This window comes from Psittacula echo, assembly GCF_963264785.1.
Source record: "Psittacula echo genome assembly, chromosome: 6".
Lineage (NCBI taxonomy): Eukaryota > Metazoa > Chordata > Aves > Psittaciformes > Psittacidae > Psittacula > Psittacula echo.
Window position 1 is genome coordinate 13,676,365 of NC_137743.1, and position 22,823 is coordinate 13,699,187.

The 22,823-nt window shown below is 46.6% G+C and overlaps 1 protein-coding gene across 1 annotated transcript in view; it reads left to right on the forward strand.

Annotated features, from left to right (window-relative positions):
• COL17A1 (collagen type XVII alpha 1 chain) overlaps positions 1-17,335 on the forward strand; it is a gene marked incomplete at both ends in the record, with an annotated part of 35,440 nt that extends 18,105 nt beyond the window's left edge. Inside the window, 33 exons of the mRNA XM_080621476.1 lie at positions 160-195; positions 337-390; positions 777-812; positions 1,007-1,042; positions 1,443-1,505; positions 1,826-1,861; positions 2,236-2,307; positions 2,658-2,684; positions 3,379-3,414; positions 3,956-3,991; positions 4,223-4,303; positions 5,283-5,318; positions 6,004-6,084; positions 7,312-7,365; positions 7,473-7,514; positions 8,317-8,373; positions 8,531-8,590; positions 9,117-9,143; positions 9,231-9,272; positions 9,435-9,491; positions 9,867-9,914; positions 10,950-11,057; positions 11,323-11,460; positions 12,018-12,101; positions 12,329-12,457; positions 13,485-13,574; positions 14,107-14,220; positions 14,460-14,612; positions 15,385-15,801; positions 15,991-16,131; positions 16,731-16,793; positions 17,015-17,086; positions 17,286-17,335. Coding sequence (XP_080477602.1) covers positions 160-195; positions 337-390; positions 777-812; positions 1,007-1,042; positions 1,443-1,505; positions 1,826-1,861; positions 2,236-2,307; positions 2,658-2,684; positions 3,379-3,414; positions 3,956-3,991; positions 4,223-4,303; positions 5,283-5,318; positions 6,004-6,084; positions 7,312-7,365; positions 7,473-7,514; positions 8,317-8,373; positions 8,531-8,590; positions 9,117-9,143; positions 9,231-9,272; positions 9,435-9,491; positions 9,867-9,914; positions 10,950-11,057; positions 11,323-11,460; positions 12,018-12,101; positions 12,329-12,457; positions 13,485-13,574; positions 14,107-14,220; positions 14,460-14,612; positions 15,385-15,801; positions 15,991-16,131; positions 16,731-16,793; positions 17,015-17,086; positions 17,286-17,335 — 2,576 coding nt within the window. The remainder of the gene's footprint in view (positions 1-159; positions 196-336; positions 391-776; positions 813-1,006; positions 1,043-1,442; positions 1,506-1,825; positions 1,862-2,235; positions 2,308-2,657; positions 2,685-3,378; positions 3,415-3,955; positions 3,992-4,222; positions 4,304-5,282; positions 5,319-6,003; positions 6,085-7,311; positions 7,366-7,472; positions 7,515-8,316; positions 8,374-8,530; positions 8,591-9,116; positions 9,144-9,230; positions 9,273-9,434; positions 9,492-9,866; positions 9,915-10,949; positions 11,058-11,322; positions 11,461-12,017; positions 12,102-12,328; positions 12,458-13,484; positions 13,575-14,106; positions 14,221-14,459; positions 14,613-15,384; positions 15,802-15,990; positions 16,132-16,730; positions 16,794-17,014; positions 17,087-17,285) is intronic.
• Positions 17,336-22,823: the final 5,488 nt, after the last annotated feature.

The window sequence follows — 22,823 nt, forward strand, 5'->3', positions numbered from 1 at the left end:
AGAACTAAGTTGTGTAGTTTTGTTGTCATGGGTTTGGCGATGCTGGTGGCTGAGGGAATTCCAGTCTGCTGAACACCTATTGTGTTGTGAATGGCAAACTGAAAGTTCATTTTCTAATTGTGGCGTTACTGAAAGAAAATCCATGTTCCTTATTCACAGGTCTGATGGGTTCTCCAGGCCCACAAGGTCCTCCAGGTGAGTGCTGCATTCTTTTGCTATGAAATCTAGAGACTAGAGAAAACAAAACCAGAGTGACAGATGCTTATAGCTTTTCTTCTTCAGTGATGCATAATGGTCAGTGGGATGAATTAAACCTCCCATCTCATTTTTCTGCAGGTCCTCCTGGCCTACAGGGATTTAGAGGAGAAGCAGGTCTCCCAGGTGCTAAAGGTATGCTTCTCTTCCCCTTGGCAATTACAGCAGCACTAACTGCTGATGTGCTTTTCCAGCACTGCCCTGAGTAGCAGACTTGGTCTGAGCATGAAGCATTTTGATACTAGGGGCAAAGGAAGAGTGAAGACTGAGGAAAGAGGATGAGGAACTAAATTTAGTCAGCAATTGCAAATAAGTATTGAGAAATACAGGAGACACAGAGTCAATAGAGCAGTCTAGGTGAGGAAATGGGGTTGGATGGATGGAGCTGTATTGAAGCAAAAGAATTTATGGTTTGAGTTTGTTTGGTATTAGAGCATCTGTATTTCCCTTGATTTTTCTTGATGCATTAGATTCCTTTCCCTTCTGACTTATTATTCTTCAATCATCCGTATATATTTCAGGTGAGAAAGGAGCTGCTGGAGCCCCTGGACCCAAAGGTATGTTGATCAGTTATACCCACTATCTTTGGTGGATATTTTCTTTAGAGGTGGATACTGTCCATGGGTATTAACCCTATCCTCCTTTGGCTTTTTCTTCTGTGCTAGTGTCAGAAAGCAGACTTTATTTTCTCTGATGGAAACATTTTACAATGAAACAAAATCACAGAATCCTTCCCTTTTCTGTACCACAGGTGATCAAGGTGAAAAGGGTTCTCGTGGAATGACAGGTCAGTGGATTGTTTTCCTGGAGTAACAGCTTACCTAATATTCACATTTGTTATTTGAATTTCAAATAACAGTATAGCCCAGCCAATGCCAGTTAGCTTTCTGAAAAAGTATAATGACATTCTTGGTTATAGGAGTTTTATTTTTGCACACAAGTTTAAAACAAGTAAATCCCATTCTTGTTTCAGTAATGTTGGTAGCAATCTTTATATTTAGCTTTAGGGAAATTCTCCCTCACATGCCCTGTATTCAAGTCACTTGAGCTTTTCTAATGCCCAGAGACAGTCACAAATCATGAGACCTGAACGTTCTGTCAATGCAGAACACCCACTATCACTGACGGTCATAAATTGTATATTCACCAAGATTTGATTGATTCATTTTCATACCATTTTGCTACAGGTGAACAAGGCTCAAGAGGAACTCCTGGTCCTCCAGGAGAGCCAGGGGTTAAAGGACCTGCAGGTAGGTAACAAAAACCAGCTGTGTTTAGATGTGAGGCAATGTCATTTCCATGCAGAGTGTGTTTTTATGAGCACAGACAAGGAAACAACATGGGAGTGGAATCATACTTCTTCTGATCCTAGGTCTTTTCTCTAGATAGCTAAGATTAGCCTGTATACTCAGAAAAGATGATCTACAGTTAATTTTCAAGTGAATGTTTTCTAGATCTTCAGTAACTGCAGCCAAGGTTTCTCTTGTGTTTAGGGCTGTGCTCTGCTTAGTAGGACAGGGCAACTGTGTACTACTGCAGCGGTTCCTAACAATCACTTTTCTTTGGACAGGACAAGCTGGTCGTGATGGACAGCCAGGTGAAAAAGGTAAGGGATTTCTTTGAGGTAGAAGTACAGGTACTTTCTTATTTGGCAGGAGGTTGATTTGTAAAAGGGGTGAGAGAAGATGGCAGCAGATTCAGGTTTTGGGATCTTACTGTCTCAGAAGAGCTGTAGAGTCAATCACATAAGCATGGAATGGAGACCTATAATGGAGCTGACTAAATTGTGATAGTTCTTCTACTACAGAACTCTTCTGTCATTGATGTTCACCTCCCAGACTCTGATGTTGAAAATGGCCAGTTGGCTGTGAGGATGCAATAGGTAGAAAGTGCAGCAGGACAGCTGGTGGCCAAGCTTGAATGAATTGGCAGATTGTAAGTCAGGGACTTCTAGCTTGTTAATGGTGCTTATATCCCTAGGTGAACCAGGTCTTATGGGAATGCCAGGAGCCCGAGGCCCCCCAGGACCCTCTGGAGATGCAGGAGAACCAGGTAAAAGCATACAGGGAACAAAAATACTGTTGCTTAGTCAGGAACACAGATGTCTTTGTCAGCAATTCCCAGTTTTAATTTGAGGCTGGCAGAGGATCTCTGTACTCTAGAGATGGTGATGAAAAGGAGACACACAGGGAAACTAGACCCTTTGTGATCTCAGGATTGCACACACTGCAGACAATAACATCAACTACTATGAGCCAAAGTTCAGTTTACCTACCAAATGCTAGGCCAGTTTACACCCCTTGTGAACTATGTGTTATAATTTCAAGTAAATGTAATCTTTTTCTCCCTGTCTGTCCTTTCTCCACCTGAAACTTCTTAGAACTTTTGCCTTTTTCTTCCAGGTCTCACAGGACCCCAAGGACCACCAGGTAGGCTTTTCTACCATGTTCCAATTTATCAATGACACACTTTGATATGGGCTCAAAGAAACCCTTTTTAATTTTCCCTCGGTGCTGCTTGGGTCTTCCAAAGTGATATCCTAAGGTTTCTGCATGTCCTTTGGCTTCTGAGACAGGCTTTGTGGTTAGTGTGTGATTCTTAGCAATGCAAAGCCTTGGAGTGTGGCAAGTTTAGCTCTCCTAAAACACAGTTTGCAGCAAATAATATGTTTCAGTTCCCTATGCGTCACTGAAAAGTCCTTCTAGTCAGCAGCAGGAACAAAGGAGAGAAGATGTAGCAATAGAGGTGGAAACAGAGGATGTGATGTCTGCAAGCAGAGGTGATTTGGGGGGCAAATCACAAGGGAATTTATCCAGGAGCCTCAAGCCAGGGAGCAGTACCTGGAGGAAGCTACAGGTAAATCTAGGAGTGCTATCACCCCGGGAGCAATGGGAGAAAGGAAGCCCTTAACTACATCCGGAGACACTACAGGTTGGTCTACAATCCACTGTGAATTCCTCCATTTGCTGCCAGTGATCTGCTTATAAATGCTGAAAGCCAGGATCTTGTGTAGGGAGCTCCTTCTATAAATCCACAAGTGAAACTCAACTGCAGTATGTGGAAAAAACACAGCAAACAATGTTTGCACTAACCTTTTAAAATTGTTCATCCACCTCTTATCAGGACTTCCAGGCAACCCAGGCCTACCAGGGGCTAAAGGTGAGTTTTGTTTCTTCCCCATACTCATTTTCTCTCCAAGCACTTCATTTTTGGGAGGATTAGCTGCTCTAGTGATCAGTCCGTGAATCAACAGTGGCATCTAGTGGCTTTATGAAGGGAAGGTTTGAGAAACAAGACTGTAGCCAAAGCCTCCCTGAGTATACAGGAAAGGCAGGGCATCTGCTGAGGCTCTCAGCATGACAGTTCTACACTTAGGAAACCTTAGCAAATCTGGTTTTGCCCTTAGCATATGAGTACGATGCCTCTTGACTGCCATGGAAGCTGTGTGCCTGCCTTGGATAAGTCAAGGCCTATCGCCTATGCTGACAGATGTAGTGCCTGGGAAGCTGATCAGAGGATATCTCTGGATTAGCTGAACGCTGTTGCTTCCCCAGTGACCTTCTAGTGCTGTGACTTCTCAGACAAAAGATCAAAGGCAAAGAGAACAGAAATCACATGTTTTAATAAGACAAAGATGTTGAGGTAGTGACAGATTTTCCCCAAAACAGAAGTTCATTTTTTTGTCTCTTCGTTTTCTTAGGAGAACCTGGAGCTCCAGGAAGAGTCGTAAGTGCTGGTAAGTAGTGCTGTGAGAGTTCAAATACATCTGCTTTTGGAGGACTATCTCTGTTTTTTTCTAGGCCTCCTAAATTCATCTTGATTATGTGTCAGACCTGTACTGGGATTCCCTGTGCTGGGAGAATACATATGCTATAGATGTGTGATTCCTTAAGGATAGATTTGTTATATGTTCACTGGATGTGTGTATATATGTGTATGTGTACAAGTGCATGTGTTTGTGTTTCAGAGGGTTCCTCAACTGTTGCTCTGCCAGGCCCACCCGGTCCCCCTGGCCCAGCTGGCCCCACTGGACCCCCAGGTGTTCCAGGTGAGGAAGCTGCTCTTCTGCTGTGTTTTTCGCAGGCAGCTTACATCACTGTGGATCCAGTTCTTAATTTAATGTGTGATGTTTATGAGCTCTGCCAGCGTGCCCTGTCTGGGTGGCAAGATTGCTCAGGCAGGACTCATGGTCCTCACCCTTCCCTGCAGAAAGACCAAGATCTCAAGTTGAGTTAGGAAGGCAGCAGCCTCAAGGGACTAATGGGGTACAATCACAGAGGGGGAAGGATAGAAGGGTCTGCTGAGAAGATGAAGAAACTGAGAACACTGTTGTTGTCCTTTGATCTGATGAGTACTAAATAGTGATAGGTCAAATACAGTCAGTAGAATCAAGCTCTTCTGCATCTCAGGAAAGCAGGCTAGTGTCTAATCCCTTTCCCAGCACAGTCACCAAAATCAGGAAGTGCTTGTTTTCCAGTGTTAGCTTTGAATTCAAGACAGCAGAAATCCCACATTTAGTGTCTGCAAATCTTTCATACAAACACAGACACACAGACAAACATAAACATGAGCTTGGTCCCGAGACTCTTCTATTCCAGGTCAGACACTGCCCTCCAGCATGCTGGTGTCAGGAAGCATACCTCCTGAGCCCTGGTTCTCATGGAATTTCTGTGCCTCTTCCAGCTTCTTGGAGCTGGTTTTGGTACAGCTAGCCTCAGCTTGAAGCAGGGCATGCAGGAGGAGGGTTAGGCCTATCTCATTCCTACTGTGATCAGTGACACTGGTTATTTCCTCAGTCTAAGAGGCACCAAGCACTTTCATTACCACATGATGGAAAATAAGCCTCTTTTCCAGAGATTCAGGTAATACATGGGACATTGATGAAGTCAATACCGTATAGCAGTTTGATTGACTTCTGCAGGCAAATAGATTATTTGTTAGTCTCAGTTCTTATGAAAGACCTATTGCTATTGTAAAATACAACCAGGCAAATCTAATGCAGTCTGGTTTTTTTCCTTTGAAACCAGGTCCTGTTGGACCAGCTGGTCTCCCTGGACAGCAAGGTACCATTCTCCATCAGCTTTGATTCTGCTTCTTAAAGAGAACTGAAATCATTACTTTTCCTTTGTTTCTAATTCTCGCAGCCCTTGGCACAACCTCTCTCCCTTTTGTCTGCAGATATCTTCCTTTCAGTTCATTTTGCTGCATTATTTGGCTTAATGAATCTTGCAAAGAATTTCTATTCTTTTTTTCTTTCCCAGGAGAAGAGGGGGGTGAGAAGAGCCAGTGTGATGTCTGGAAATGTCTTTTTGTCTCTTATGTTATATTTTCTGGAGGCTGGTATTTCTAATGCACTTCTCAAGTGCGGCTGCCTTTCTGTGGTAGGGGATAAAGTCCAGCCGATACCTTGTGCCATTTTGAAAGGTGGGAGAACAACCTAGAGGGAAATTGAGAATAATGTCACTGTGAAACCACTGCTAACTAGACAGATGTCTGTTTGTAAGGGCCTGAACAAAGCTGACTGCTAAGAACCTTTCTTAGCTAGTTTCCTATGATCCTGTTAGAGCAAATTGTGCAGTAATTTCCACATTTGAATACAGTGTCCCTCAGAGCCAGGGACTGAGTTCACTCTCCCTGTGCACATAGGCAAAGTCTGAATCCGTTGACAAGGAGATAAGGAGTGGGTACAAAATGTCACCCTCTTTCAGTTACATGATTCACTTTCTCTTCTTTTGTTCCCTGAAAAAGGTCCACGGGGCGAGAAGGGATCCCCAGGTGAAGCTGTGATAGAAACTATCAGAACAGAAGTCTCATCATTAGCATCTCAAAGTAAGTGGGCCACCTTTCCACTCCTTTGCTTAGAGAAGTGCCAGAGGCCTCAAGGCCTGCACACAGCTAACAGAGATGCCTCTACTTCTTTCCCCTCGACATGACATAGGGCAAGTATGTGTGTGTATGTTTGGTGGTGGGATAACAATACCAGCTACCTCTTCTGCCCTCCTTCTCATCCTTCTCATCTGTGCATCCCAAAGTGCTTTCAAAAGGAAGCAGATGGCATCAGGCCTGTGTCTTATGTTACAGAGAGGAAAGCTAGGGAATGGTGACTGTTGAACAGTCCCTAGCAGCAGAGATGGTCACAGAGCTGTGAGATTTCAGCCTGGCCTTTTAGCCACACAGGGCAGTTCCCTATGATCACAGCACCATCCGTAAGAGGAGAACCAGTTTGAAAAGGCACACTAATTCGAGCAACAGCCATCAAAATCTCTCTGTGAGTTAGAGGATGAATTCACAGAGGAGCAAATGCTATTTTAAAATGGAAAATAAGTGGAGCAGAACAGAATGGTTTAACAATATCCCAAGAAACATGTCTGCTTGCTCTGTGCAATACCAGATGTTTTGTGCACTTACAATCAAAATTCTTAGGGTCTTGGACCTCTGCAAGTGTGCAGGAAAGGCAAGGTAGAGGAGGGCATAAAATCATAAATGGTCTTTCCCTGATCACCATCTGAATGGGGTCATATATATCCAGACCATGCTTTAGTACTGTCCCATCCTCCATTCAGGAGTCTTGGATCTCAGCATTACTGAACTTTGAGTTTGTGACTCAACTTGGAGGTGAGGATACATCTCAAATCAAGATAACACAGTGCAGCTGCTTGTTAAAATAATGGCTGCATAGTGTTCTCCTAGCAAACTTGCCCCTCTTTGAAGAAATATTTCTTCTTCTGGAAAATTCTTTCCCTACTTCTCTAGCCTTTGAGTCATTTGCTCCTTCCCTCAGCAGTCATTCTCCAGAGAGATCTCCTCTCTGCTTCCAGTATGCTGCCAGCCTGCTTAGGGCTGTATTTTGTTTCATGTCCTAACCTACATGGTGGCAATCAGACACACTGCTCCTCTCCCCACTCTGCTTTAACTTTGACTTAGGTCACCCAGGTCCTGCCTTAGTCCACCTTTGACTGTAAAGGCTTCTAACAGCAATGTAATGACAGAGTTTCTATAGCAGCTCTAGCTCCATAGCAACAATTTTCTCCTTTTTTGTGTGTTTCATTTGCACAGTGCTGTCAGATTTACAAGGGCGAGCAGGACCACCAGGTCCTCCTGGACCACCAGGTACGTAACATAGCAGAGCTCAGTACCTAGCAGGGGGATGCTAATGCACATGGCACATTTCTGGGCCATAGAGCTTGCTAGGTAAGCCCTGTTTCTTTCGTCATCAGGTGAATCTGTGCAGGGACCCCCTGGACCTCGTGGCCCCCCAGGTAAGAGTTTCTTTCTCTGAAACAAACCTGGAAAGTGGGAAGTGTACCTCTATCCTGTGCCTTGTGGTGTCCCAGATGCAATCTTGGACCTGGTGGAAGTTAGTAGGGCTGACTTTACTGGAAGCAGAATTTCCCATAGTGGGTTCCTACTAAAACAATTTCACTGCAATGTAGTTTCTCAGCAGCAAGATGCTGCCCAAGAGAGGAGATTTGTTTTGTCAGAGGTTTGCTAGCCAGGCTAGTAATTCATAAAAGCCATACTTTTTGAGAAGACACTCAATGTTCTTAAGTCCCAGAGGAAGTAACTGCCATCAATTCCATCTTTATGTCTTACTTGTCCAGCCTTAACTTCCAGCTGGAGACAGATGGAGTGGTTCTTATAATGAGGAATATATCCACTTCCTGTAACACAGATTTCCTGTTCACAGCCAGAAGTGAGGTGCAGGAGGACATGAGACAGGAGCATAACCCCATTCCTTGCTCTGTGCTCAGTAGCAAAGGGGAGCAGGTCAGGTGTGTGATGAAATGAATCTTCTGTATCAAAGTAGTGGAGGCTAGCTGGGATAGGCATTCTGTACCACAAAGGAAGTTGTTCCTCTGTCCTGTGTCTGCGCTGGTGGCAACAGATAATGAAAAATAACTAACATGGATAGATGTGTGTGGAGAAAACAATGATATAAGCCTACATTTGGAAATAGCGCAGCTATTGCCATGGCTGGAGATGTAGCAGCTCTGACATGCATTCAATTACAAATCCTTATCCTTCCTAAAGCCTTTGTGTTTCCATTTTGCCTAGGAGAAGGATTGCCAGGACCTCCAGGCCCACCAGGGAGATCAGGATCTTCCATGTCTGCCTCAGGTAGGTTCTTCCCACTCATTCCCTCACCTGTGCCCTGTGAATGTCCTGACTTGTGGTTCCATAGAGTACATCCTTGGCTAGGACCAGGTGGAGCCAGATGCAATTTGTGTCATGTTCTGTTGGATGTCGTGAAGAAACCCTTTTGTTTTAATTACAGATGCATTCTTCACAGGCCCACCAGGTCCACCAGGCCCACCAGGCCCGAAGGGAGACCAAGGTGGGTATATGCTGCTGCCTTACCAAGGTACTAGATGGATCTCAGCACTTCAGACTGAAAAGAAGAAAGAGAGGGCTTGGAAGCAGAAAAGTGTCCTGCCTTTCTGTGGCTGTAAGAAAGCTAGCACAGTGTTCACTAAATAGGACTCCTCTCTGCTGATGTAAAACAAGTCAGTCTTTGTTGGAGAAATTTATTAGCCTCCAGTACTGTATTCAAGGCAATAGCTGTATTCACATCCCAACTGTGCAAGCCCATTAGATTCAGGAGCATTTAGAGCTTCAGATTTGCCGTCAAAGGGGAAATGTCCACACAAAATGCAGGTTGAACTTGGCTAAGTCAGTGCAAGGAGGGGGCCCTGTGAAGTGTAACTCAGCTCTCAGCTGTCAGGAAAACATGGCACCTAGTTCCTTGCTCATTTCTGCCTTGCAAATTGAAGGCCATGATAATATTCTGCAGTGTGGGCTGGGATGTTGCAGATCAGAACAAGGCAAATGCTAACACTGTTCCTCTGCTCCCATGTTCACAGGCGAACGAGGTCCACAAGGATTCAGAGGTGAGGAGGCTTCCAGGAGATACCAGTGGGGTGCAGGGTAACTTGCCTATGTATGTGACTGCTCCATCATTTCTGTGTCCCATGCAGGAGAACCGGGTGAGCCTGGCCTTTCAGCATTCTCCTCCCATGGTTAGTCTGTGTACCGTTTCCTCCTTTTAATTCTTTGTCTCTAGACTGAAATCAGGGAACAAAATCCTGCTCTACTGATTCTAGCTTCATTTTAGTGGAGCCAGGATTTTGTCCATGCATTTTATTCCTGTGAATCTCTGACTCTTCTTCTGCAATTGGCAGGTGAGGGAGTCACCATACAGGGACCTCCAGGCCCACCAGGCCCTCCTGGACCCAAAGGTGAAGTTAAAAATCTTATTTCTTTCTTTGCTGGTAGCCTCACACAACCAAGACTGGTTGATACTAAAGCACAGAGCAACCTGGTCCTTTGGAAACCTCATCTGTGCTCACCACTGCCTTTTCAGGCAGAGCAGGACCATGGCAATAGAAATGCTCTGAGCACAAGGCACATGAGCAGGTCACAGAACACTCAGGAAAGTTGCTGTGGCCTCTTCCTTCTGCTCTTCCCCAACAAGCTGCTAATTCAAGATAGTCATTACAAGGCTAAGTAGTTGCTTCTCTGACAACACATAGCTGAACTGTTTTACATGACCAGGTATGCAGCATGCAGTGTCACCCATTACAATTGTCTGTCTCCCTCACTCTGGTTTCCAGGTGATGCAGGTGTCCCAGGCGCTCCTGGCATCCCAGGAGCATCTCGAGGTAAGAGGCCAGACCATCATTGCTCTGAGACTATCAAGAAATGCTGACATCCTTTGAAATGACTTTGAAAAAGCTCCTTCAGGTTTTACAGCTGTGGGTGCCAACCTAATGCTGATGGGATTTGTGTTCAAAACCTCTTTTTGCACAATCTGCTTTTTATCGGATAATTTAAGAGTTGCAAGTTTTCTGTTATGAGCTTACTGGGAATCCTTTGAGTTGTTCCTCATGGCACATGAAAGAAAGGGATTCTGGGTTGGCTAACCATGTTCCACAAGGGATTAGAGAAGCTGCATTGAACCCTCTAGTGGAAAATCTGATCAGAACAGAAGTGCCCTTTGTTCAGTTTTACCTACCTTCAGGTGGGTTCATGTGAATTAAGCTGCTTTCATTCTCAGTAAAAGCATCTATATCATATCTATATCATATCTATATCAGGATATTAGTACAGTTTCACAGAAAGTGCATATGTATTAACCTAAGTGTCCCTCCATATGAAGAAACCCCCTGATGATTCTCTACATCATAGGAATACTACTTCAGGGGCATGGGAAGACACCTTAAAGAACATGAGGTGTCTCTTGACAACATGGTGACAGGAGTCATACAGGATCCACCTGTATCTTGCAATGGACATGAGTGTTGAGGTTCTTGAGCTGGTGCTGCCCAGGCTGGAAGCAGCAGGGCAATGAGGTTAGACTAATGAGCTTCTGCACTTTATAGAACTCCATCTATATTTCCACACAGCATTGCACTCCAGGGCATGAACTGGCCAGGTCTGTCAATACAAAGCCAGGGAGATCTCTGGACTCAGCCCTGCAGAGCTGCACAGGCTGAATTATAAGATACTGAATTAACTGAAGACAATATACTGCCTAATAGCCTATGCCTAGACTGTGTTTAGAGATGGAGGGGGAGCCCCTCCACTGTCCATTCCCAAAGCTATTTCCAGACCTGTGGGAAGGGTTCAGTGCAAGCACACTTTAGCATCGTTTAGTCTGCTGCAAGCATGCCTTCTCTTTACCATGCTTTCTGTAGGTGGATCCAGACAAGGACCCCCTGGACCTCCCGGGCCACCCGGTCCTCCTGGCCCAGGTGGAAGTTCATCTCAGGAGATTCAGCAGTATATCACTGACTACCTGAAGAGTGAGTATAATGAGAGTCTGCCATGGCTCAGCAGAAGCATGCCTTGCTCCCTGAGCCCCATGTCACCCTCCCTTTAGAAACAGCAGCCTTACTCTTCTGGTCTTATTTCTGTTGAATACTGTGAAGTGCCATTGCCCACAGTGGTGTCTGCAGAACTGTCCTTCTGTTGGCCTGCTTTTTGCCAGGAAAAGAGGGTCCAATAATTGCGCTTGTGGCCATTGTCTTCCCTCTACTGATGTGGATATATCTTGGGCTTCCTATCTAGGTGACAATGTAAGGCATTATTTGACTGGTGCCCAAGGCCCACCAGGCCCTCCAGGCCCACCTGGAGTCATCACCACTGCGGATGGGATGAACTTGGATTATGCGGAGCTGGCTACCCGTGTTATGAGCTATATAACAAGTAAGCACCACGTTGGTAAGCTCTGTACTGAGTCATGCTCTTGGCTGAGCTTGTACAACACCTGGGAGGTGAGAACCAGAGGAGAAACATTAGTCTTTAAATAGCAGCACCCCAACCCAGTTATTCATCTTCTGCAGTCTCACTCAGCTGAGGTGGCCTCTGAGCCTTGTTTCATTTTAATGGTTAGATTAACTAACAGGTTCTACTGTTTAAAGAGTCTCACATTAAACATTAGCTATCAGACCCTGTAATGCCTCTAAGACTCAGACAGGTGCCTCTATTTGGTATATGTGATCTCAAGCATTCTGGGGCTGTCTTGTACACTTGGGGCCCTCCTAAAGTGGGTGAAATTTCCAGAGCTTTTGGAAGTAGCCTGGAATCTTAGTCAGAAAAGCACAGAGCACACAGCTATGGAGATGACCAGGATGTGTGAGACAGAACTGAATCATGGTTGAGGGCATGGGAAGCTCATTCCACCAGTTAAACTGGATTAACTCAGCTTTCCTTTGTCCCTTTTTGACCCTTCTTCACCTTCTGTCTCATCCTCATTCCCACAGGCTCTTCAGATCGCTATCAGTCGTTTGCCAGTTCGGTATCAACTACATCTGTTTTGTACCAAGAACTTCTGAACATGCTGCAGAGTAAGTGACCCTTGAAAGGAAACATGGGGGTTGGGGTAAAGCATCCCAGGAGATCTCCTCTTCCCTTCCAGTCTCCTGTGTCCAACTGGAGTTACCAGCAGCTGCTTCAGAGGGTCAAGGCCTGCCATAGGTGCTGCTAAGTGACCTGCTCACAGGCTGAGAAATCCTCAGACTTGGTGCCTTTGCAGGAGCTGGATGGCCTTAAAAGATGCATTTTTCATTTCCAGGAGAAGAAATTCGTCAGTATCTGATGGGACCTCGGGGCCCACCAGGACCTCCTGGACCGGGGGGAGATGGCGTGTCTCTCTCACTGGATTATGATGAGCTGACCAGACGGTTTATCAGCTACTTGACAAGTAATGGCCTTTATTAGTGTGCATTTCCTTCTATTCTTTTGGGAACTGAGCAGAAAGCTCATGCAGCCAGTGAAAACTCTTCCAGTGTTGACTGTGTGAATCCCTATGTACAGAGACCTCCTCACAGGGATTGTGAGAGACGTGGAAGAAAACAAAGACTCCCTATAGCTAAGATACTATCCACAGACTCTAGTAATGAGTTCTTGCTTTGCTAAAAACTGAGTTTAGGAACATAATTTCATCTTAGAATTCCCATCAATCCCTTCAAGTGCATTTCGTTGGCTCTGTGGCCAGGACATATCTCTCTGTGGAAAAGTTGATCTATGCCCACTTTGTGTCAAGGCAGCTGAGACAACAAAGTCTTACAAGTTTAAAGTAAATGAAGCACCTCTCTGCTTCATTTTTCCATTTGTAAAGGGATGATGTGGCATGTAAGAACTGTTGGATAGAGAGGACTCTGGAGCATCCCCAACAGCAGTGCTAAAATGCCTAATCCTAGTAGCTGCATTTTCCCCTTAAAAGCACAGCCTGGTCCATTCTTAGTCTCTTTGACCTGATCTTGGAGACCAGAGTTCCCTAATTGGCTGCTCCAAAGATGGTGGGAATTTCCTCTTTGGCTCTGGAAGCAGAAAACTGCTGTTTCACAGTAGCACCCCACCCAGGGCAGCTGCACTTTACCAGCAGGGACATTTCATTAATGCAGATCACAAAGATGCAAAGTTCTGCATTAGACCTACTGCAGATAGGCAGACACAGGGAGAGCAGCACATGCCAGTGGGTCCTGAATAAAGGCCTGATGCCTGCCAGTGTGCAAGTGCCCTCGTGTTCGGATTAACGGGGCAAGTTTTAACTCCAAGCCCAGAACAAGGTTTAAGCCCTGGTTCCAAGCAGAAACTGCTGCTGGGAACACTCCGCCCTGCAGCAGTCTCTCCCACATTCCCAGTGAACAAGCCCTGCAGCCTGTCTGTTCACAATGTAATTGCCTGTTCTAATAATGTGCTGCTCTTGGGTCTGTTTGATTTTGCAGGTTCTGGAATGAGCATTGGGATCCCTGGACCACCTGGGCCTCCAGGAACACCTGGTATATCTTACAGTGACCTGACAGCATATCTCAGAAGTAAGCCAGCTTCTTTACTCCCATGTCTGAGGTCCTAGCATACCTCAGGGTCTTTTTTTACAGGCTTAGCCAGAGTGTCCCCTTTTGCCCATCATGACAAATAATTGTCTATGAGACTATGATGGTCACTTAGGAACAGTGCAGCCTTCCTGGGCTCTGCTAGGACCTGCACAGACCATGAAAGGCTGCAGACAGATCACCATGTTCCTGTGGAGAGCAGCAGGCAGGAGATGCTGTCTTGGGATTGGGGCTGGAGGAGCCCTTCTCCCAGCTCTGCAGCATAAAGGAATTTTTTATGTCACTTTAAGAAAGTATATTTAAAAAATAGAGACTTCTGCCCTCTTTGGGATCTCCTGACTGTGATGTCTACATACAGGAAAGTGAGGTGCACCGGGAAGGCTGCACCAGAAGGTGCTGGGGAGAAAAAAAACACCTTATACTTGGCTGTGGCTAACATTGACTGTATTGTCAGGGAAGGTTCATCAGGGTTGTGGTGGTTTGAGTGACTCTTTCTCTTGTGTCTTTCTTACAGACTCTGAATTCAGTGGGCTTGTCGGGCCTCCTGGTCCTGCAGGGCCCCAAGGACCTCCAGGGATCCCTGGATCACCAGGCACCTCTCTGGAGGACTTCTCTGCTTACCTACAAAGTAAAGCACTTTTGTACTTCTCACTGCTGGCAGGCAGATTCTGTTTGTAGGTGCTGGGGTGACTGAGGCTGAGATTTAGCTCAGCAGGGCTGGGACTGCCCACTGAGAACAGGGTCACTTCACAACATCAGCTGGAGAGAGGTGGAAGTTGGGGTTGGAGCCTTTGCACTTTGAAGATCCCCAGACATGTGTGATTCCCTTGTCCTCTCACTGCTGGAAAATAATTCTTCTCTCTCAAGGTGTGGGATACTCTTCCCTCTCTGGAATCCAGGGCCCACCTGGCCCTCCTGGCCCTCCAGGACCACCAGGCTTCTCAGGAACTGGTCTCCTGTCCTATGCTGACATCACCAACAGCGATGAGTTCAGAAGCGAGCTGATCCAGTATCTGAAGAGTAAGGGAACACCATCCATCCCTTTGCATGCACCTGAGCCATGCTTTGCTTTGTGTAGGCTGCTGCCTCTGTCACAGCTAAGGCAGTCCTGTAGGAGCCTTCCCTAAAAGGGGGCTGCAGAAACTCCTTATGTCTACAGCCAGGTCTACACTGCACCTGATGGGCTGGTCTCCTCTCAAGGAGGCAGAATCCATGTTGTGAGCCAAAAGGAACAGGCACTGGGCAGTTACAATTGGCCTGTAAGGTCCAAAGAAGTCCCTAATAAGGTCATCTGCAGAGTTTTGCCATGGGAAAAGCATCTTCTTTGACAAACACCTGCCTATAGAGCAATGGGTGACGGGTTGGAGCCGAGCCAACTGTGAAGCAGCATTAATCTGAGCTCTCAAGTTGGCAAGTCATCCAGGGCAGCCTTCCAAAACCATGGGGATCCCCTCACTTTTGGGACCCTGGTCACAGAATGGCTGTTTTGGCAGAGATGCTGACATTGGCCTGAGAGAAGTGCACCCTTCTGCTGTGGGCATGTTGCCAAGATTGGACACCCAAAACTGTGGGAGAGATGGGAAGGAGGAGGGTGCTCTGGCACCTGTGGAGATTGAGACTGACATCCGTGCCTGCTGCCTGTGAGATAGCACTGGGTGAGGGTTACTGTGATAATTGCCAGGACAAAATTTCACACTCCAGTCTTCATTCAGGTGGTAGCACAGGACCTGTGCCAAGCCTGGGGCCCCCAGCACCCCAGTGTCCCTGATGTCCCCCCTCTTGTGTTTTGCAGGTGATGAAGTTCGAAGCTACATCTCGGGGCCACCCGGACCCCCTGGGCCAAGGGGACCACCAGGACCCAAAGGAGATAGTGGCTTGGTGGCTGGGTCTATGTCTTCATCATACCAAGGGTTACGGACTTCCGAGCGGATGCATGGAGAATCCCTTGGTGCTGAGGGATCCCATGGGGGATCACTGGGCACGGGCAGCTCATATGGCAGCTCCATGAGCAGCATGTCATCTTATAGTGCCTCAATGGGCAGTGATGGCTCTTATGAGACCTCCATGGGCAATGATAGATCTTTTGATGGGTTGCTGGCAGAGGAGGAATCACGCAGGAGATCAAGTTCAAGCAGATCCTACAGCAACTCCTTCTTTGGTTCCCTGGATTACAATGAGCTGGCACTCCGTGTGTCAGAGAGTCTACAGAGTGAGTGGAATGCCTGCTTGTCCTGACCCTCCCTGTCCCAGCACACAACCCTAACCCTCTGTGCCTTGTGTCAGTGTTTACTTCCCTTACCTTTCCTGCTAGCTACACTTCCCCCTTACACCTTCCTGCCTCAGCATCCAGCCTCAGTTTTCCCAGAGCTCCTTTCAAATGATATCTTAAATTCCTCAGGCCAAGGTATTCTCCAGGACCTGATGTCTTACACTGCTCAGGGACCCGCAGGTCCCCCTGGCCCTCCTGGTCCTCCTGGCATCAGCCGGGTCTTTGCAGCCTATGGCAATGTCACCGCGGACCTCATGGACTTCTTTAGAAGTAAGTGACATATTGAGTCCTTGTTTCTGGCTCATGAATGTGAGATCTCACCAACCTCTTGTAGACTTAGTGATCTTTTCACCTTTGCACACTGCAGAAATACTGCTGAGATCCAAAGCTGGAGGTAGGTAGCCTGTCCATCCCATTCCTCCCGTGCTGGGGAGGTGCAGGCTCATCATTAGGAATGCATTAGATTTTCCCACTACTTGCAGGAAACTCATCCCAAATCCCGAAGGCCACTGTGCTTGCAACCCCTGTGCCAATTTTACCATGGCTGGGCTGGCACATCTAGAGCAACAGGAGCCAGCAGCTCACTTTGTGCTGAGATTCCCCTTCCTGAGTGTGGGCCAGCTCCAGCCCTGGTGACAGCCAGAACTCCCAGAGAGGGTGGCAGAGCAGTGCTGGTGAAATAGGATCACACCCTGCCCTGGGACTTTGCTGGGACCAGGGCCAGAAACAGAACTTGCTTTCAGTCAGTCTAATCCCATCTAACCTAGAGAAATGTGCTTCCAGTGTGACTCACTGCTGCTCTGAGGGAGTACAAAACCCTTTGCAAGTTTGTCCCACTCATTCATCCTCTCCTTCATTTCCCTCTCCAGCATATGGTGCCATCCAGGGACCACCCGGTGAAAAAGGGGAGAGAGGTTATCCTGGACCCAAAGGTAAGGCTTGCCATTCTTTCCCTCTCAAGACTCCTAACAGCCAGGGAGCAGCCGTGTGTCCACAGAGGTAGCTGGCACAGGGCTGCTCAAGGTCACAGCCTCTCCACAGTGGAAGTGGCACCTTCAGGATCTCAGCAGGACCTGCTCTTCCTTGCCCTGGCCTGTCCCTGTTGGTGGGCCAGTCCTGCCCAAGGACAAACTTGGTCTGCTCATTCCCTCAGGTGACCCTGGACCAATGGGCCCACCAGGACGCCATGGGCACAGGGGACCAAAAGGAGAGAAAGGAGAGAAAGGTATGAACATCTGCCATCTGCAGGAGAGCAGGGGCTGCCTGTTGGGGAGGGGAGGATTCCCCAGGGACCAGCCTGACTCTGGGAACTGATGGAAAACCCACATGGCCCCAGCTGTTTGCTTGTTTGGGGTCTTGTCTTTGTTACCCCACATGAACTTTTCAAGTAACCTTTTAACTTCTTTTAACTTCCTTCTCCCCAGGTGAACAAATGTATGTTGGCAGAAGAAAAAGAAGAAATGTTGGGGTTTGAGGAAAGAGGCAGCTCAGTTCTGCACTGGGCAGCATTGCCAGCAGCCTATAGAGAATTAGCCTGAGTCATCACTGCCTTAAAGCTAACACATCCCTTCCCATCAGCTAACCACTTAGGCTTGATAGTTCGGTGTTGCTGCGGAGCTTTGAATGGCTCTTTTACCTGTCAGTTATGGCCCTGATGTGGGTATTTGCTGCTGTTGCTGATGTTTGGCTTAGCATCCCGAGCTCCCAGGCTTTGGGCTGACAGGGAACCCTGTCTGTCTCACCCAGTCCAGGCTTCTTGTATTGCTCCCAGCCATCTAAAATCCTGGTTTTACAACTAGCCAACTATCCAGCATAAATTAAAAAAAGAAAGCATCCCTCCCCACCAAACACATGCCTTTAAGAGCTCAGATTCAGCCCACAGGACAATCACCCCAGCCCATGAGTAGCTTTTGAAAGCAATGCCCGCCCCAGCTGGCCTCAGGAGTGCGTTTAATGCTCCAGGTGCATTAAACTTGCTCTTGAGCACAGCTCCTTGGACAGACTGTTACTGGAGGGGTGCAGACAGTGATGGGTACGGCACATGGAAGTGCTTCTGCCTGGGTCAGCACGTGCTTTGCAATGCCTGTCCATAGCAGCACAGCAGGACATGACATGCAGAGGGACCGAACTGAAGCACTTTTAAACAGAATTTGTTGATCTTTTTTAAAGTATTTTTGTATTGTTTTTTAAAAACATTGGGGTGGGGGAATATTTTTAATGCAAACAGCCCAATTAAAGTGTGTTTTTCAACCCAAGCTTGCGTGACCAGTGTTACATCAGGCATCACTGTGAGCATGGGCAGACACAGCTGAGTGGTGCTGGTGGCTGTTCTGTTTCTCAGCACAGGAATGTAAGCCAAGCCCATGCCGACCTGCTTCTTCAGGTGTCAGCAGGTTCCAGTCACATTAGCAGCAGCCTCTGCACATTGTCCCAGGGTGCCACAGTCACTGCCCTCCTCCTTGCAGTGAGGCATTACTGGTAAAGTTTATGGGGGAGCCTAGGGGCTGAGTGATAGCTGAGCTGTAAGGTACCACCGTGCAGAGGCTGGCATTTCAGTGCATGGTGCCTGGTTGCCACATGTGTGACACCACATCAGCATTACGGTGTTCCTGGGGCCATGTGTACTGCACACATACACACTGAGGTGCTACGTTAGTTCCAGGGATTGGCCATAGCAGGTCAGTGGCTCATTTTTATAGCAAAATAAAAACAACCCTTGCTTGAATTGCTTGTTTTCAGTCCAGGTTTACTTTACTGATGGCAAGTGTCGGTGTTCCCTAAACATAGGAGTGTTTAGAGCAAAGGCCTGTGTGAACCAGGCCAGCTCTCAGAGCATAGAGCTTGTTTGCCAATAAAGCCTGCATCCTTCTGGGTGATTTATGCTCCCCCTGGCTCTGTGGAGACCTTGACTATTAATTCTCATTTTAAAACAACACCAACAGGCCTGTGCTGTCATGTTTAAGCACAGCAGCAGTGTTTCCATGCCTGAACTACTCAGGACAGCCGTGCTGTGCTTGCAGGCTGTGCTGCGGAACAGGGGTGGGCAGCTCTGAGGCCGCACAGGCACAACCTCTCATTTGCTGCATCATCCAGCCTGGACCATTGCTGAGGGGGGCTCTGCTGCCAAAGAGCAGCACCTCACCTCTTCCCCTGTACCCAAGTGGTCAGGGTGGCTGTCATGTTGAATTCCCACTGACAGGGCACAGCAGTCACTGCAAGCAGCATCCATTTAGGCTTGTGCTCAATCTGCGCTCCTGCCCTGGGCTGTTCCAGGCAGGCAGCCACACACTGCACAACCTAAAGTACTTTTTACACTCAGTTATTGTACAAGTCCCATTCACTCCAACACCACGTGTATTTCATGCAGCTTTTCCATCAGCAAACCAGAGGCCAGCTCAGCAAACCATGATTTTATTGTATTTACAGCAGAATTATTACAATATTCTACAGAAAGCCATGAAATCAAATTACTTTGAAAAACAAGACAAAAAATTAAACCAACCCAAAACCGTTGTATGGCTGCTACTGCAAGTTCACTTCCATGAGCTGTACATACAGAGACCCCCAACCAGTTCGTCATCCATCCCCTGATATTTGGTTGCTTTCTGTAAGGCAAAATTAACTTGGGTTGCAGGTAACACAAAACATTCAACAAATGGCTGGGACAACACGAGGTGGGGATGCCTCAGGGTACACTTGATCACAGCAGACCCCCCCTGCCTGCCTTTCCTATGGGAAATGGGTGTGAGAGTTCAACATTACAGATTTCACTCAGTGTCCCTTTCTAGTTTCCATTCTTTCCCCCATTTTAGGACTGACAATTTGTAAGGAAGAGGCTTTACCACCTACCCTGGGAACTGTAGAAGAGACTTGGAAAAACTAAAGCATCTTTGGGCTCAGCCACTCCCTTCTGCTTTTGGTACAGTGGAAGCACATGAACCCTTATGCACGAGCTTTCATGGTTTTGAGCATGTTAAGAGGTTTGTCGCTCTGGCACCTAATGTCAGAAGTAGCTACAGAAATGAAGTATGAGGATGAGGCAAGAGAAGGGGGATGGAGAACAACTGACAGCTCTGCAAGCAAGATACAGAAACACTGACAAGCTTCTTTTGCCTTCTCCTCCCCTTTATCTGCTCTCATCTTTTGTAAGACTAAGAACCAACAGGGCATCCTTGCCTGTGAATGAGGAAGGTTAATTCTCTCTGACCTTGTTTTGCCTGTGCTGTGAAGCTGGCAGAAGTAGTCTGGGAATGGGAAATGTGCATGGACGTATCAACTGAAGGAAGTCTGAGACCCAGAAGTGCAGAATTTGAAGTTAAATGACCAGATTGTAAAGGCTGACATAAAAAGCACAAAGTTACCTACACAGTGACCATCCTACATGCTCCTCCCTGCCCTTGCCTCCAGTGACCACAGAGCCACTGTCCCCAAAACCTTGCCTCCCTTCCCCAGGGCAGAGTAGCCAAAGGGCAATAGCTCAGTGGAAGCAACCAGCACTGAGCTTATTCACACAGTGAAGTTTGTTTCCTGGTTTTCAGCATGATGAGCGTTTCTGAGCTGCAATGAGCTGCAGCTACACAGCAGCTCTGAAAGTCAGGCTACATGAAGGTGGATTTAAGGGCCTGAATTAAAAAAGTGTTGTTTTTCCTATGTGAATCTTTCCTATACCAAAGTAACCTTGAAATACTCAAAAGGCAGATACTCTTTCACATGGAGAATCAAGTTAAGCTTCCTATGTGACACTGCTGCCATATAAGACATTGTGGTGTGACAGTACATCACTGCATTGCTTGGTGCTGTTCTAGTTAAGGTGCTAAGTTTCCTATTTATTAAGAATACAGATTCAGTAGCATGGAGTTATAATAGAGAAAGTCGTCTGGGACAGAAGAATACTTCTGAAACCCTGTGATGGGTTAGATAATGAATATCCATGGATGTAACTTTAAGAGGATATTAGCTTAAAACATTGTCTGAAAAAAGGATGCTGCTCGGAATGAGTATCAGTATTTTAAAAGTGATGTGCGAAATCACTGTGAGTGAATGCCACTGGAAAGGACAGTGCGGGGCTGCCACCTCTGAACTGGAATTCAGGTGTCAATTACAGTTTTCCTTCAGAAGGTGTTAACAAATCAGGAGCTATTTAATCAATCATAACGACCTCAATGTCCTGTCTCTTCATGCCATACACACTTCTTGTGTGTTCAGCAGAGTGCTTACAAAAAGAAACACAATTGCTTCATGGGAATCGGAGACGAACAAACGCTGGAATATTCCCCCTTCACCAAAGCGAAGCAAAGCTCCCCTGGGACTCCAGGAGGCCAAGGCTGAGCCACAGCCCGGATCCTCCTCACTGGTAACCCCACCTGAGACAGCCCCATCCCAGAGACATGCCCAATTTATTCAAGATGCAGAACCTCCTAAGCACAGGGGCAGCAAGACCATGCGAGGTTCACCCAGCCAGAGATCTCCCTGGGCTGCCAGCACTGCTGCATAGGCAGAGGATCCTGCAAGCAGCTGGGTTCTAGTAATGGTTAGGATGTGAGCAGAACCAGTGGCTCCCACCCTTCCGAGGCCTTATCCCACAAAGTTGACTTTGCAGGCCCAAATCTGCTCTCAGAGCTCAGGAAGAACAAGTTGTGAGGGCTGAACCTGTCAGAGGACAACCAACATATTGCACTGCAATTCACACATTCACTGCCTTTGTTAATTTTCCTGGGGGCAGCATTTATGATGTAGCAAAACACAAAGGTGAGCAAATACTGATTTGTCTTTTGAAGGGCGTGGGGGGAAAATGAGATCTGCTGAACACTGAGTAACAAAGTGCATTGTTTTGTGAGGAAAATACACCTAATTACGGCGGAGATGGGAGCTCCTAACATTTATTAAAGGGAGGTGACGTGATACAAAAGAGATTGGGTTTTGTATCTCAGAAGATCTCTTCCAGGCCTGTGTGAGACTAAGTTAATTCGAACTGAATTCTCTGACATTAATACGATATTGTACACCTGCTTCATGTGCTGCAATACTTAAACCCAATGTTATCAGTCTAAATGTTTAAGTACCCAGGCTAGTGCCTGCAATCCCCTAGAAAAACACCTTTTCACACTTGCTGTCAAGCCTCAGGACAGTTCACAGTGCTCCACACCTGCAGACCTGACCCAGCACCCACTACTGGTGCATTCAATCCCCCCTCCATCACAGAACCTGAATACTTACAATTGACCATGAGACCAGGCTGCCGGAGCTGGTGTGAAAAGGGTCTTCAAGTAAAACATTTATCAGATTTAGACCGAGGTAAACAGTTTGTCAATATATATTAGCGAGTTAGCACTGGAACTGCCAAAAGTGTAAGGAGAGGATTAACCTTTCCAACCAAGTATTTAATGTGGTTGAAGGTAGAGATAATCCAGGAGGGGAAATGTGCTTGCCCTGCCTGCTCCCCAAGTAGAGCACTGAGCCTCCTTCATACGGAACTGCCAACAAACTCTGTTAAAGATGAGGATTATTTAATCTTATTTTTGTAACAGTCAATTTATGGTGGTGGAGCTTAAAAAGGCCTTCAAGGCCTCTTTTCACCCTCCTGAAGGAACAACGTCAAGAACTTTGCATTTAGCAATAGGTAACATTCTAGAGATACGGTATGTGAATCTACAACAGTACACAATACACAGTTATATAATAAAATGCCAGGAGTTAAGGCTAGCTATAAAGTAATTATGCTATCAAAAAGTTACAAAATTTAAATTAAAACATGCATTTTCCAAATTAGTTGTTTTTTCCTGTGCTGTAAATGAAATATCTTCATTGAGGCGGTCAATGAAGACACTTCAACATCCAAGGATTTCAGCATCCAAGGTTTCAGCCACATCTGATTAAAGTCCTATGTTAACTTATGACTTCATTCACATGCATCAATACTGTTCCCATGAAATGAACGCCATGTAACAGTCACCAGTTGCACG